This window comes from Salvia miltiorrhiza, chromosome 6 (genome assembly GCF_028751815.1).
Source record: "Salvia miltiorrhiza cultivar Shanhuang (shh) chromosome 6, IMPLAD_Smil_shh, whole genome shotgun sequence".
In the NCBI taxonomy this organism is placed as follows: Eukaryota; Viridiplantae; Streptophyta; class Magnoliopsida; order Lamiales; family Lamiaceae; genus Salvia; species Salvia miltiorrhiza.
The window spans coordinates 20,617,928-20,633,077 of NC_080392.1; the positions used below are offsets into that span (position 1 = coordinate 20,617,928).

The following is a 15,150-nucleotide window of genomic DNA, read 5'->3' on the forward strand; positions in this document are numbered from 1 at the left end:
AAACCGAGTTCTGGCAGTCTCCGAAAAACAACCATAACTTTATCTACAGAACTCCAATTTAGGTGAAACAAGCGGCCACGGAAAGCTCTTTCGAAGACGAAGAAGTCGTATTTATACAAAAAATATGATTGGAGGTCATTTGAGGGGTCAAACAAAGTGTTGAAGTTGACTGACATGTTCAGTGACGAATTGGGTCAGAACTAGAGTCTTTTGATTCAATCATCAACAGCCTCTGCGTTCAATTCACAAGTAAGTGATTGCGTTCAATTCACAAGTAAGTGATTCTAACTCCAAGGTGTAGCACTTAAATTAATAGGAGCATGATAGGTTTAATCAATGTATGGTGAATTAAGATAATCCAAGAGACGATCCTCGGACAAATCGAGTATTAATTAAATTTAATATTCCTTCAATTGGTATCAGAGCCCGGATTAGTTTTCTTGGCTCTGACTGATAATTCACGTTCGATTAATATGTGCATGTTTTTACTTTGTTTAATTGTTGTTGTTCTTCGATTAATATGTGCGTGTTCGACTAAAATTAATTTTAGGTATATTAATAAAGTTAGAGCAGTTAACTCTTGAATGATATGTTAATTAATTAAAGTTGTCAGATAAGCTTAAATTAATTAATGGATATGGATTATCTTAAACACAAGAAATAATTAAATGAAAATGAATCATATTTGTAATATAAATTATGATAGATATTCTAGTATTATTCCTTTAATGAAATGGATTAATATTGATAGACTTGATCTCTAGCTTAGCCCAAAAAGCCCTATAAATAGAGAAGAGAAGATAACAAAATTCATCCATAAGAAAAAACAAAAATTTCATCCCCCTTATTACAGGTGGCAAAAATTTATGTCTTCCCTTCCCTCTAGAGGATTTTGTGTTTCTTCTTCTTGCCGTTTGACTTGTCAGATCGTTGTTCATCCAACGTTCAAGTCATAGGAGGGAATAAGTTAGAAGATTATTAGGTCGAATTAGTAGCTGTTAAAATATTCAAAGGCCATAAATCACAGCCACATAAATTTAGATCTTGATATCTGTATTATTCTTTTTAATATACGTGAATATTTAATTTTATCATCCTATGAGATTCTTGACAAAATAATGAACTGCTTGATCGGGTTCCAACAACATCTTCACCATCGTCAGGACAGTAGCTCCTCTCTCGCCTTTATTTCTCTCCCTCACTACCTCATTTCTTTAGTGCCACCGTCGCCCCGACTTCCCTGTTGTTGCCACATTCGAACTATTATTACAAACTTTTGTGATTATTACATATTTTATTTTCACAATTACATAAAAAAATGTGTAACAGTGTGAAAAGCATATACTCCATCCGTCCCACGAATCTTGACACGTTTGGTTTCGGCACGAGAATTAAGGAATTGTAGATTAGTGTTTTAAGTGTGTAGTTAATAAAGTATTAAAGTGATAAAGTATGAGAGAGAATGTAATAATTATTACCTTATTTGAAAATGTGTCAAGATTCGTGGGACGACCCAAAAAGAAAAATATGTCAAGATTCGTAGGACGCAGTGAATACTTTTTTAGAGTAGGTGAGGTTTTTATTTGATCTTAATCACAAGAAAGAGAGAATTGAGAGAAAACGTGATGGGCTTTGGAGTTGGGGCTTGGTAAGAAAATATATATGGGTTGGGTTGTTATTGATACATAGATGGATTGGGCCTTGAGTTATGAAGCGACAAGACAACCATCCTTTACTTTCCTCTTTCTCTCATCAATGAATATTCTTCTTCTTCTCCGATCCATTTGAAGCCTCTGGTTTCATCAAGTGCTACAGCTAAGAATCTATGCATTTGATGGGAACTGAATTCTCTCTTTATTGTGAAAGCCCAACTGAGAAATATCGAAAAGCCAGTTGTGGCGATTAGAGCTCCACACCCACTATGTGTGTAATAATATCCTAAAAAGGGAAAATTGCAATTAAGTTGTTCCCCCAAAATTGAAAATCCCCATATCCGTCTTCCTTCCACATCGCATCAATACTGGAGTAATTTGTGTTGGTTTTGGTCCTCCATGAAACGAAATTATGAATCTTTCTCCATGTGATCATATAATTCCACTCACTCTCACCGCTTGCTCTATCTTATGGACTCCAATCTCAACCCCACTTCTCACAAGGTTGCTTTGCTTCTACCTTCTTTTCTCTATTCTCTTAATTTCCCTTTTTATTTACTTTTTCTTGTTTCAGGATTACTACAAGATCTTACAAGTAGATTATGATGCAACTGACGACAAGATTCGATTGAATTACCGGAAGCTCGCTTTGGTTGCTACTTAATTTATCTTCTCTCTCTCTCTACCCACCCTGCGCATGCGCATCTAACTTCTATTTCACCTGAAAGCCCCTTTTCTCTTCATTTGCAGAAGTGGCATCCTGACAAACATAAGGGTGATGCTGCTGCTACCGCTGTATTTCAAGAAATTAATGAAGCTTATTCTGGTAATTACTCCCATTTTCTAATTATTGCTGCATTTTTCAATCATAAACAATGTTGCCATGGTACTACTCTACATCTTAGATCAGTCACAACTTAAGCATAGTTTGTGGACAGCATCACTTCAAACAAGGACTTTTGCATTTTAGCTGTGTTCGAGTTGAATGAATAAAATCCATTCAGCTGACTTAAAAATCTACTGCCTCTTTAACGAGGAATGCCTTTTAAAGATTCCAACCGCTGGCAATTCTGCTGGCCTTTGATATGTGGATTGGTAGAACTATAATGTTGTTGATTTTCATTCTCAACACTTGTTCCTTGCAGTGTTAAGTGATCCAGATAAGAGGCTTGAGTATGATTTGAATGGAAATTATGAGATCGACAAGTATACCCTACGGGTTAGTATTTTGTGGCGTGTCATCTTTTGAAGCATTATCTGATACAAGTAATTTTACTTTGTTATCATTGCCAATCTTTGATGTTTTTTTGCTAATAGTTTTGTTCGACCTCTCCCTTTTGAAGGAATATTTATCGAGATTCAAAGGAATGATACTCACCTGTAATGGTCTTGGTATCAGCAGCACATCAAAATGGTAAACATGGTTATCTGACTCTGATGCTCGACTTGTTTGGTTTTCTTCTCAAGTACATTATGAAACTACATGCATGCATGCCTTGTAGGGTCTCACCATGGCATACTGAAGCTAGAAATTTTTAACTGTTTGTAGCATCGATCTGTACCATCTGTACTGGTGACTAAAGTCTTTTGATGCCAAACTGTAGAGTGAGGGAAATGTATATGAAAGGGGGAATCTTCAGACATATATAAGTTGAATCCATATATTTCACTGCTAGACTATTACACACTGATCTTTCCTGTAATATGCAGCCAATTGTGCTAGAACTAATGAATTTGCAAGTTAAGAAAAGTAGGATGCTTTAGTATATGGAAAAGGGGTTTGCTCTTTCACTTAAATTCAAGACATCAACTGCACAGTGCTGAAACAATACCCCTCAGAAAGTTTTGCAAATATGTGCATGTTAAAGACAGCTTTGTCCACTTTTGTGCGTTTGCAGTAATTTGATATTGATGGTCTTGTTTGTTTATATTTGTCAGTGTTGCATGTCTGTCATAGGAAACTAGTAGGGGTGAGCAATCGGTCGGTTCGGTTGAAAACCGATCTGATCTCCTAAACCAAATCATCCAAACTTTTAAAAAATGTCAACCAATCCGAACCAAAATTTTCTTTCTAACCGATCCGATCCAAACCATACTTAAACTTCGATTTCGGTTCGGTTTTCGGTTTAACCAAACTTTGATATAATATTTAAATTTTTAATTTTAAAAACGTATTTCCTGTCAATTAGAATTTTGTAACAAAATAAATTAAACCAACCTCAAGTCAAATATTAACCATAAATATAAAATTTGCCTATCCATTGACCAATTTCAATTATGATCAAATTGTATATATATAAATATTATGACTTATTAAATTAAAAAACTTCGGTCGGTTCGGTTTTATCCAAATTTTTTAAATACAAAACCAATCCAACCAAAAAAAATTCGATTTTTCTAAAATTAGAACCGATCCGAAACCAAAACAATTTAAAACCGAACCAAACCGACCAAATACCAATGGTTCGGTTCGGTTATTTGGATCCGGTTCGGTTTTGCTCACCCCTATAAACTAGACTAGAGAGAGTAATTGTAACAATAGTGGAATGTCTGTCATAGGAAACTAATAAGCAGAGTGAGAATTGAGTAGAAAATAATACAACATTTATGATGTATGTCTATATTTTACAGTCTTGACTATTATTGCTGCTTCCCACAGCTTGGCATTTCTTCTTTGGATGAATAATGCTCTGACTTACAATTTTATGATTTTTACTTTGCTTCCCGGTGGTGTGTTTATTTTTTTTTTGCTCATGCAGGTCACAGCCACTTATGGAACTTAACGATTTAAAAGAAATTTGAGGTTTGGAGCGTCTCATTTTGTTTCTTCACCACTCTCCACCTCAATATTCTTGTCTGTCAACATTCAGAGATGAGACATATATTTGTATCATATTGTTGCAAGCAAAGTAGTGCAGAAAACTTGTTGAAAAACATCATTTATTGTTGATACTAGTTATGCAGGCCTAATTTTGTAGTATTTCTTTCTGCTCTTTGTTGGTGGCTAAGAACAGATGCACATGTGCCAGTTTAGGCAAGAAGAAAACAGCAAACTAATAAGGTAGGATAGGAATATGTTGAACTATAGGAAAATTATCCTTGGCATCTGCATTACTTCTTGATTCCCATGCCACAAATTAACTTAAACAACTTGATGAAAAGCATCTGCAGTTATTTGCATGCTAGACATATTTATTCTCTTTTTACTTTATATAAAGGGAAAGGAACTCGATTCTGATTCATATATTATATTCTGGAACTGTTTTAAGTATTTTTGTTGTGGTGCGACATTTAGTGGATGCATATATCAAAATGAAAATTCAACAGGCAAGCAATAGACACAAGTTTCTATAAAGAAATTCTTAAATTAATCAAAATGTGCAGCCTATAACACTAGCACCTACCACTCTGATACTTGGAGATCTCTCATAACAGAAGCTCATCTTCTTCTTTTTCTGCTTCAAGAAGAATAATCTAACAATGTCACAATTAATTACAGTGCTATAAACAGCTAAAAAATGTTCAACAAATTGAATAGATACAAAAGATCACAAGCTGGAAATTTGATCAGAAGCTACATCGGACCACCTAGCTGAGCTCTTGCGTTGGAACGTGAAGGACTCAGCTAACTTAGCAGCATCTTGTACCCCTAACCGTGTTCCTTGCTGTGCAACAACTACAGATGCGACCTTTGAAGCTAAGGTACCAATACTTGTCAAATCAGATACACCGCGTGACAAACCATACAATATGCCAGATGCATAGGCGTCCCCAGCCCCGCAAGTGTCCACTGGCACGCAAGGGTTTGGAGGTATGTAAACAGATTCTCCCTTCACACCAACATACGACCCTCTAGGGCCGTCTGTCACTGAAACAAACGGAACAAAATGGCTCAGGTACCTAGTTGCTGACATGGGGCTTTCTTTCGAGGAAAAATGACAAAATGTCCTGGCTTCATCACTGTTGGCAAAGATTATGTCTGCATAATTTGCCATGATGTCCCTGACCATTAAAATAAAATGAAAAGAGCTATCAATATTCTGTGAATGTGTTGCAAGATTAATGTTTTAAAAAGACTAGTAGCAATAGATTCAACCAAGCTGCAACGGTCTCTCATTTGACAAGAAACCAACATTCAAACTGAATCTCAGGCACACACATTATAAATTTATAATACAGATAAATCTCAGACCAAATGAAGAGATGCAGTGATTAGGTAAGTCGCAAAATATTTACCAGAAATCATCATAATGTCTCTCAATGCAGCTGACATCTGACGCTGTAATGGCAACCAGAGCACCGCATTTGCGAGCCTCCTCACACGCCATGGCAATTGTTTTGATTGTGTCCGGAAATTCGAATAAGTATCCTTCAACAACTAATATACTTGTTTTGGACATCAAGCTAGCCAAGCAAGAATCATAGTTTACTCTTGAAGAGGTGCCCTGGTATTATTAAAGAGAGCGTTTCAGAGAAATTTATGGGATATATCTCCCTTCCATAAAATTGAAGAATTGTAAAGGAAACTCAGGATAATGAATTAAGTAACTATGGTAATATAGATGTTCCTAAGAAGGTGAAAATGAAGAAAACTTATTGACAGTTGATTTTAACCAGTAACATGAAATAAGTTTGAGCCCATAAAGAAGAGATCAAATTTTTAGAGATGAAGTAGATTAACTTCAAATATTATGGGATATAGCTCATTGCTGAATCATTTAACAGCCCCTAGAGTCGATTTCAAGGTGTCGGGATCAATTATTTTATTTTTACAAATCATATTCATTTGTTCAACAAATGGACCCTACCACACAGACATCACCAGCACTCGATGTTAACATAGTTGTTTGAATAATAAACCTTGACAACGTTGTCTTCATATATCTCACTATGCTGAACATCCTATACTCACAGACATCTTAAACTTTTCATTAACTGAAATGCTACTGAGTACTGACCTGGTATGCAAGCATTGTCCGTTGAGCATCTGGAGTTGTGAGAACAATAACTGTCCCAGTAGTTCCATCCTTCACTGGTGCTGAAAGGAAATTCACATTTGCTCGCCGGAGTTTTGATCTGTATTAACATTCACAAAAGTATGATTCAGAAATGAGACTCATAAGTAATCTAGCAGAAAATAAATTGGAGACAAACAATGTCAAAAGCACACCAACTGCCTAATTAACCTCAGATCATTCTACAGATCACTTGAAAATAAGTGTAAGATTACACAAATATGTGAAAGGAGCCTAGATGTATAACTAATGGATGATAGAAGGCGGAAACTGTAAGATTATGAAAAACACAGACTATAAATCCTACCGGTAGAATTCACCTAAGGGATCACTTCCAACACTGCCTGCCATGGCAACATTCAGCGAAGGTCCTCCAATAGATTGAGCACCAAGCCTTGCCAAGGCAACCAAGGTGTTGGACAGAGAACCACCAGCTGCAGCTTTATAGCTGCATCCATCCATGGCTCGTAAAACTCTACCTCTTTCTTCATGATTCACCACTTTCCTTGTGCCCTTTTCTAATCCGAGTCTATTAAGGAATTCATCATCGACCATTCCCGAAAAGTCCACCTAGACAGTGAAAATGAACTTTTAACTTTATTCTCATAACATCCTAACAAGTAATGATCAGCTCTCATGTGGACATGATTGAATAAGCAAATAGCAGCTTCTTGTTCGGGCTGGAAGGTTGTGTTACACATGCATTTTATATAGAAAAATCAGCAGGAAATCACCCAAGAGTAATTGGCTATTCTAATAGCAGGCTGCTTTAGGGTGAGGTTCTCAATTTATTTGTAATTTCCAATTTCATAATCTCCTGATAATATTTACTACTCTTTCCCCAATATTGTCTCTTATCAAGGGGAGCTAGAAAACGGAAAGTGTTTGTGAAACCAAAGGTGGCACAAAACCAAAATCATGAAATCGTGATAAAAACTGCTCGCCCATCCCATGTCAATTCATTCCACACAAAGTTCATATCTGTAAAAGTAACACCTTAGGGGGTGTTTACTTTTGAGGATAGCATAGATAAATAAAACTAGTGTAGGCTAATCCATTTTTTACTAAGATGGATTGGAACTTTGGAATATCAAAGGGCCCTTGATATCACTTGAGCTAATTTTGCTTGATTCATATCTAATTGAAAGAACTTGTATCATTTGAGCTAATTTTGTTTACTCAATCATGAAAAGTAAACACCCCTTTAGCCTACAAGAAATCCAAAGAATGAAATTGCAGCAAAATCTATCCCCGTGTCAATTCATTCTACTTAAATTTCATATCCATGACTAACCAGAAAAACAAAAAGGAGCAATATTTCCACGGGAAAATCAAAATTAGCGACAAGCAACAGCAAGGGCATGGAGAATTGAAAGAATACCATAGCTTGGCCGAGGCCAAGGACTTGCCATCTGTCAGGCAAATTGTCAGGCGACGGGTGGGCATGAGTGTTGGGGGATTCGTCGTCGTCGGAATCGGAAACTCCTAGGTCTCCAGCTTCAGAGCCACAACGACTGTCGTCAACCAGACCATCCGTAGAGCTGGCGTCGCTGCTACTCGACATAGAAGAAGGAGAAGAGGAGGAAAAGTTAGATTTGGAAACGATAGGAAGAGACCATGTGGGGGGGCCATGGGAACGAATGGGCGGCCGGTTAAAAAGGGGGAATGAATTGAGAGCGGGAGACGGAGAAGAAAGTTCGGATAAAGGGGGGAATTTTCTGATTGTGGAGGATGAGAGAGAGAAGAGAGAGAGAGCCATCGAAGTCCGCGGACGCAGGAGGCGGTGGTGGCGATGAGAAGCCGTGAACCCTGCTCCTGCTCTCCAGACTCGGAATCTCCACCGCACAACTGCGCGCCCATAACCATTTATCTCTCATTTTACCCCTCTTTTTCAATATTCTTTTATCAACAATCTAATTTTCTAATATTTGGCCCTCTTATAATTCAATTTTTATGTTTTATTAATCACTCACTCTAATCTAAAAAATTCATAGAAAAAATTGTTTATCTCACTTCAATTTAAAAATTAGTTAAAATAAATATTTATCCAATAAAAATATCACATGTGTTGTGACAACAAATAATAAAGTTGGTTTTGTAAAATTTGATCTCCCCGCTTCATGTTCAACAAGTTTTTTTTTTTTTTTTTATCTGGGAGAGTTGGGGAGGGTGAGCAGTGGAGTTGTCATTGATAAATATAATCTAAAGCTTCACTTACTAATCGCAATTCACTCTTTTTATTCATCTCTCACAAGTTGATTGTCAATTAATGTACTAATTTCTACTTAATTGAAAAAATTATACTCCATTCATCCACAATATCATATCAATTCTTGTCATTTTGATTTGTCTATAATATCATTTTTAGTTCAATTTATAGTAATAAGAGTCCATATAATATTTTATTTCTCTCCGCACATTTATAATATGACTCGAACTCGACTCACACTAATACCCACTATTATAAATTACTACTCTATCATTCTTTTAAAACACGTGTCGTCCATAATATGGAAACAATATTATGGACGGAGTGAGTACAAGTTTTCCATTCACAATCTATGAAATATTATTCTTTAAAATTATTGGAAAATTATCACTCAAAATTCTATAATCACGAAAAACTAATTTTGCATGCTTCACAAGACCCAACGTGGTCAAAATAAGATTATCTTTATATTTTTTATTTTGAAAATATTATGATCGACGTGTCAATTTTGTAGTATTTAAAGAAAATAGATTGCTAATTTTGTAACAGATTGAAAATACAATGTTTCAAAAATTCTGTTAAAATTATAGTATAAATAAAAGAAAAAGAGGTGGTCTTGGGTACACCCGAGTGTACCGTACAATCGGGTTATACCTTCATTTAAACTTTGACCTGCACCTTGATTTGAACTCATATCCTGACCTAACTCACAATTTATTAAATATCCGAGTGAAATTTATATTCAAATAAAAATAATGACGTAAAAAGAAATTGAAATTCCATATTTATTTAAAAAGGAAAAAAGAAAAAAAACACATTTGTTATCCCTCACGTCAACCTTTGTTGAACTGAAGAATGCCTAACAGAATTGGAAATGCACATTTGTTGACAACTACAAATCTACAACGCGTGCAGTTATTTTCATTGAAAAAGTATTCAAATAAGCATGCAAGCTTACATCACTCATTTTATTAAGGGGTCATAATTTGGTATCCATATAGAAAAAGGTTGAAAGAGTATTAACATCCCTCGATTCGAAAATTGTGTTTAATTAAGAAACATATACTCTCACCATTCATAAAAAATATGCCACAATTTTCTTTTTCGTACTCCACAAAAAATATACCACATTCATTTTTAGTAGTAGGGTCCACACCATTTTACTCACATTTAAAGTGAAACCCTTATTCCACTACCAACTTCACTCACATTTTATTGAAACTCGTGCCGAAAGTAAAGTGACATATCTTTGATGGACGGATGGAGTATTATGATATTCAAATAATTTGATGGATACTTTTATGTAAATACACAAATTTCGAAGGTTTTCTAAAATCACATATAAAATTACATAGTTTTTTTGATTTTGCACACGATTTTAAATTTCCTTGGAATTGAAGCTGATTTGGAAGTATGGAATTCCAACGTAGTCAAATTGGCATTAAGAAATAAACAACACAATCTTGGAACACACTAAATCATCCTCGTTTATATTTATGATTTTTAAATCCACAAATTGTTCGATTGATGGGAATTCATGACGAATTCAAAAAATAATTCATTACCAAATTGAGGTAAAGATTTCAAGAGCATGGTCGAGAAAGAATCGATATCGTGATGACATATTTATGAGAAAGGTAAGGCATTTTTTGTTATCACCGGGTATTACATGTCTGAACTTTTACAATTCAAAATAAACTAATAATGGAAAAACTGAATTAAGAAAATAGAGGAATGTCCCGAACTTTTTTTTTATCCATTTTAACTAAACATGAGTTTCAAATTTAAAAAGTGGCTCCAAGTACCATCGATGAGCTCAACGATGGTCTTGAAAAATGTTGAAAATTTGGTTTTAAGATCAATCTGGAAATTAATTATTTAATTAAATTTTTATTATTTAATTAAAATAATTATTGGATATTAATCTACGTCTCGAGTAAATAAAAGTTCGGGACATTTTGAGATTTGAAACATAAATCAAATTGAAATTTTTTATTTTCAGCGGCAACGTAAATAAAATAATCGCGTGCACATTTTAAAATAAAAATCAAAATTATATAGTACTATATTTTACTAAAGGATCGTGTACTATTTTAGAAATCTTCAAATTTTAATATCCCTAAGTTTAAAATTTTAAAATACATGTAATAAAGATTTTTCGTGAGTTGACTTGAGATAGTGGCAAAGGTGGGCACGCCCACAACCGTCGGATGCGATTACGCACAACCAACTTTAATTATTCATCAATCTAGGTGTCCACGTGTCATCCATCTAACCACACCTCAACCTCATATACTCCCTCCGTCCCAAACGAAATGTCATGTTTTCCTTTTTGGGCTGTCCCAAACGAAATGTCCTGTTTCCTTTTTTGGCAATACACTCTCTCTCTACACTTAATATTTAAATAATTTTCACCAACCAACTTTATCTACTTTATACATATTTCTTAATCTACGTGCCAAAAAAAAATAGACCATTTCGTTTGGGACGGAGGGAGTACCTTTTTCCCTCCTTCTTTACCCAAACTAACCTCACATGCTCTTTTAAATCTCATTCTTACCGTCCGATTTTATTTTTAGCACTACAACTTGCTTTCTTTTCACTTTATGCCCACACCACATCCTTTTTTTACCCAACCAACGCATTTATTTAGAGGATGATTCGTGAAGGTTATAAGTTTGTTAAAATTATAAACTATCGAAAAAATTATAAATTTTTAAAAATATTTGTTAAAATAATTTTATAAATAACTTATAAATTGTAAAATTAAACTCTAATAAAATATAAGTTTTAAAAAAAATAAGTTTCCGTCCTCAATTTATTATAATTTTATACGCAATAGTAATTATTTTACAAAAATAATCCAATCATAATTTATTATTTTAATTTTATTCCCTTTCGGTTTTATCTCTCTTCAATTTTATACTTTTTAATTCACAATTCTCTCTAACTTATAAGTTTAATTATCTCCACATTTTGACAATTCGTAAATTTTTTGTGACATTATATCTTATAAAATTTTGAAGTTTACAAGTTCTTTAAAATAAGTGTAATCAAATACCCCCACCCTCTTTGTTTGCTAAGCTTATTTTAAAGAGCTTATAAGTTTTGGAGCTTATAAGATGCTTTAAGAGTTTATAAAATGTAATTTCTTGAGAATTTATAAATTGTCAAAGTGTTTGAATAATTGAGCTTATAAGCTTGAGAGAAAATTTTTAATTAGAGAGAGAATAAAAAAGAAATAGAATTAGAATGATATCTATAAAAATAAAAGTCATAATTGAGTTATTTTTGTAAAATAAATATTGCTTATAAGATAATGAGAAAATAAGTTGGGGTAGAGGAACTTATTTTTTGGGAATTTATAAGTTCTTAGAGCTTATTTTTAAATCTTATAAGCTCTTCGAGAACTTATTTTGTCAAACACTTTGAAGAAGCTTATAAGCTCCTAAATAGCTATATAAACTATTTTAAAGAGCTTAGAGCATCCGCAACAGATCTCTCAAAAGTAATCATAACTTTAAATTGGAGCTAAAATAATAAAAAGTGAGATAAAATGACCATCCATCAGATCACCTATATTAAATTGGGCCCACACAAAAATTTACACCCCCTCAAATTTAATCCTAAATTTACACTCCCTTAAATCTAATCCTAAATTTATAAAATAAATAATGAAAAATAGGAGAGCTGATGTGCGTAATTGTAAAATAGGGGTTAAAAATAATTTAAGAAAGATTTTAGGAGTATTTTTAGGAGTAAAATTTTGAGAGATCTGTTGCGGATGCTCTTATAAGCTCAACCAAACACCCTCAAATCTTTCCCTCCACTTTTAACTCCTCCCCGGCTCCCCCTCATGCTATTACAATTTTACACATTTTCTTTTCTTAATTGTATGATTATAGCGTGCACAAATATTTATATATTGTTAGTAATTTTTTGAACAAATCAACAAATGAAATTGAGTCGAAACTGAATAACCGGATTAAATCCTTAAATTTTGACTAGTTCAGTTTAATTTGATTTTTTTAGAAATAAATATATGCGGGTCTAAAGCTCGTACTTCTAATTTTTTATTCTTTAGCTGCATAAGATTCTCTCTTACTAATGAATCATAAGTACATATTTACATGATAATGATATGTTAATTAAGATAAGATTAACAACTAGATCTATGATATTTTTTGCATATCGTCGAAAATTTAAAATAGGTACAAATTCTCCCAATTTGTGATCTACCATTGGTTATATAAGCAGACAAATACTTTGTGCCATTATGAATGGCAATCGTATGGCGAACCATTATAGGTATGATGGTACGTAGGTGCACAAGATTATGTTACAATGAGTACTTTTTTTTTGTGTTTTTTGATTAAATTTAATTTTTTAAATTCATTTTTATCTACAAAAATATTTAATATACTCCTTTATTTTTGTAAATAATAAGAAATAAATTTGATTTTTTTGCCTATTTACTACGACGATATCACTATATTTATTTCTTTTACTACTTCTTATTCTTATTCCAAGAGCATGATAACCCTAAGAGGTTGTGAGTTTTCTTTATATCAATTGGGGCTCACCCTTCACCGCCCCAATGGGGATGGTCTACAAGCTTCATAGCTACTTTTCTTACTATTACTACATGACGATTACCTAGCCAACGCTTGGATTTGGCTCTACCCAAATTTTTCTGATTCGCCCCAACATCTTTACTTGTTCAACTGTTGCTGAGCAATTTTTGGATGTCAAAGTGACATCCTCATAAGGTGGTCGATTTCCCCTCTTTTGCTATTAGTTTCGCTACGATACTCGTTTCCAAGTATGATTTTTATGTTATGCATGGTCATGTCCAAAGGCATATCGATTGAAGCATATTCCTCTTTCTGGTCAATCAAAACGATTCCCATAGCTATACAATCTTCTTTCAAAGTATATGACTTTACATATGTAGATATCTATACAGATGGATCTTATATATATGGTACATGTGTGGATATCTATATGAATTCAAATATGCCGAATCACCCATGGGATGACCTTCTACATCCTACGTCTTCCCATTCGTCACCTAGCTCATGTTCTCCATATTTGGTTTAATTTTGATTATAATTCATAAGAATAAAACTTTGTCTAACATAGTTCATTTTTTGGATAAATATTTTGATTGTAATCGAATCGAACAAAGTTTTAATGCTCAATATATATCTGTTGAAGGTGACTTCATATCTCATACATATATACAGGGGTTTAAGTGAAAATACTGGAAGATGGAGGAGCCATTTGCAATAAGCTGAAGATTACAATAGAATCTGTTTTAACAGACTCGGTTGCAAGCAACCAACTTGCGGGTTTCGTGGTGATCAAGTCTTTAGTTAGTTTTACCCAATTTTCTGTATATATACTCTTTGTGGATTAGAGTATTAAGATTGATGAGATTCAGCTGAAAAGAAAGAGAGAAATCGAGAGATACAGTAGCTTGAAAGTAGCTTGTGAGCTGTGAGATTTTCTTCTTTTGTTGCTGATTGTAACTTGTAAATTCTTGATTGATTCATAGTGAAAACTCATCTGTAGCTGTGCTACCGTGGATGTAGATCTCTGTTGAGATCGAACCACGTAAAAATTATTGGTGTCTCGATTCTCGTTTTTTGATTTAGAGCATTCAAACTTTTACTTTCAATTCTTGTTTGTGAATTCTACTTTGCAAACTGAAACAGAGTGTTGAGAGTTGTTGTTTGTTGGAGTTTTGAGTTTGTGATAAGAGCTCAGTTTTACAACAAAGTGGCGCCGTCTGTGGGAAACCAATTCCTACGTTGAAGAAGAGTGCTCGTGAAGAAGAGAATCACCTTGAAATCAAGTTGTCTGGTGGCAAGAAGGATCTGCGTGAGTTCTTGTCGAAAGCATGGCGATGACTAAGTTTGAATCTGAAAAGTTTACTGGAAAGAATGATTTCTCCCTTTGGCGGTTGAAAATGAAGGTTGTTCTCACGCAGCAAGGGCTGCTGAGTGCTTTAGAGCCAAACAAGATACCCAAGAAGGAAGAAGACAGTGAGAAGATTCAAGATATGTTGCAACGGGCACACAGTGCCATTATACTTAGACTTGGAGACAAAGTATTGAGAGAAGTAGCTCGAGAAGAAACTGTTGCTGGTGTTTGGGCCAAGCTAGAAGCTCTTTACATGACTAAGTCTCTAGCTAACAGGCTCTATATGAAAATGAGATTGTATTCCTACAAGATCAGTGATGATAAAGGCATCTTGGATCAACTAGATGAG

The 15,150-nt window shown here is 34.2% G+C and overlaps 2 protein-coding genes across 2 annotated transcripts; one reads left to right on the plus strand and one right to left on the minus strand.

The window, feature by feature from the left end:
- The first annotated feature begins 1,740 nt into the window (after positions 1-1,740).
- LOC130987439 (uncharacterized) lies at positions 1,741-4,632 on the plus strand. The gene is made up of 6 exons (XM_057910980.1): positions 1,741-2,156; positions 2,227-2,304; positions 2,403-2,478; positions 2,798-2,871; positions 2,996-3,066; positions 4,412-4,632. Exons 1-6 carry the CDS (start codon positions 2,124-2,126, stop codon positions 4,452-4,454), a joined length of 375 nt encoding a protein of 124 aa, XP_057766963.1. The 5' UTR covers positions 1,741-2,123; the 3' UTR covers positions 4,455-4,632.
- A 365-nt stretch (positions 4,633-4,997) lies between these two features.
- Positions 4,998-8,718, minus strand: LOC130987419 (uncharacterized). Its single transcript, XM_057910949.1, has 5 exons — positions 8,049-8,718; positions 6,975-7,237; positions 6,611-6,728; positions 5,889-6,097; positions 4,998-5,654 (listed from the first exon to the last, which is right to left on the minus strand). The coding sequence occupies exons 1-5, from the start codon at positions 8,424-8,426 to the stop codon at positions 5,201-5,203; spliced, it is 1,422 nt and encodes a 473-aa protein (XP_057766932.1). The 5' UTR covers positions 8,427-8,718; the 3' UTR covers positions 4,998-5,200.
- Positions 8,719-15,150: the final 6,432 nt, after the last annotated feature.

Coding starts and splice junctions, on each gene's coding strand:
- LOC130987419 (XM_057910949.1), bottom strand. CDS start 8,426: ATGGCTCTCTCTCTCTTCTCTCTCTCATCCTCCACAATCAGAAAATTC. Junction 6,729..6,974: donor CCCTTAGGTGAATTCTACCG/GTAGGATTTATA, acceptor ATGTTAATACAG/ATCAAAACTCCGGCGAGCAA. Junction 6,098..6,610: donor GGACAATGCTTGCATACCAG/GTCAGTACTCAG, acceptor TAATAATACCAG/GGCACCTCTTCAAGAGTAAA.
- LOC130987439 (XM_057910980.1), top strand. CDS start 2,124: ATGGACTCCAATCTCAACCCCACTTCTCACAAG. Junction 2,157..2,226: donor TCAACCCCACTTCTCACAAG/GTTGCTTTGCTT, acceptor TTCTTGTTTCAG/GATTACTACAAGATCTTACA. Junction 3,067..4,411: donor ATCAGCAGCACATCAAAATG/GTAAACATGGTT, acceptor TTGCTCATGCAG/GTCACAGCCACTTATGGAAC.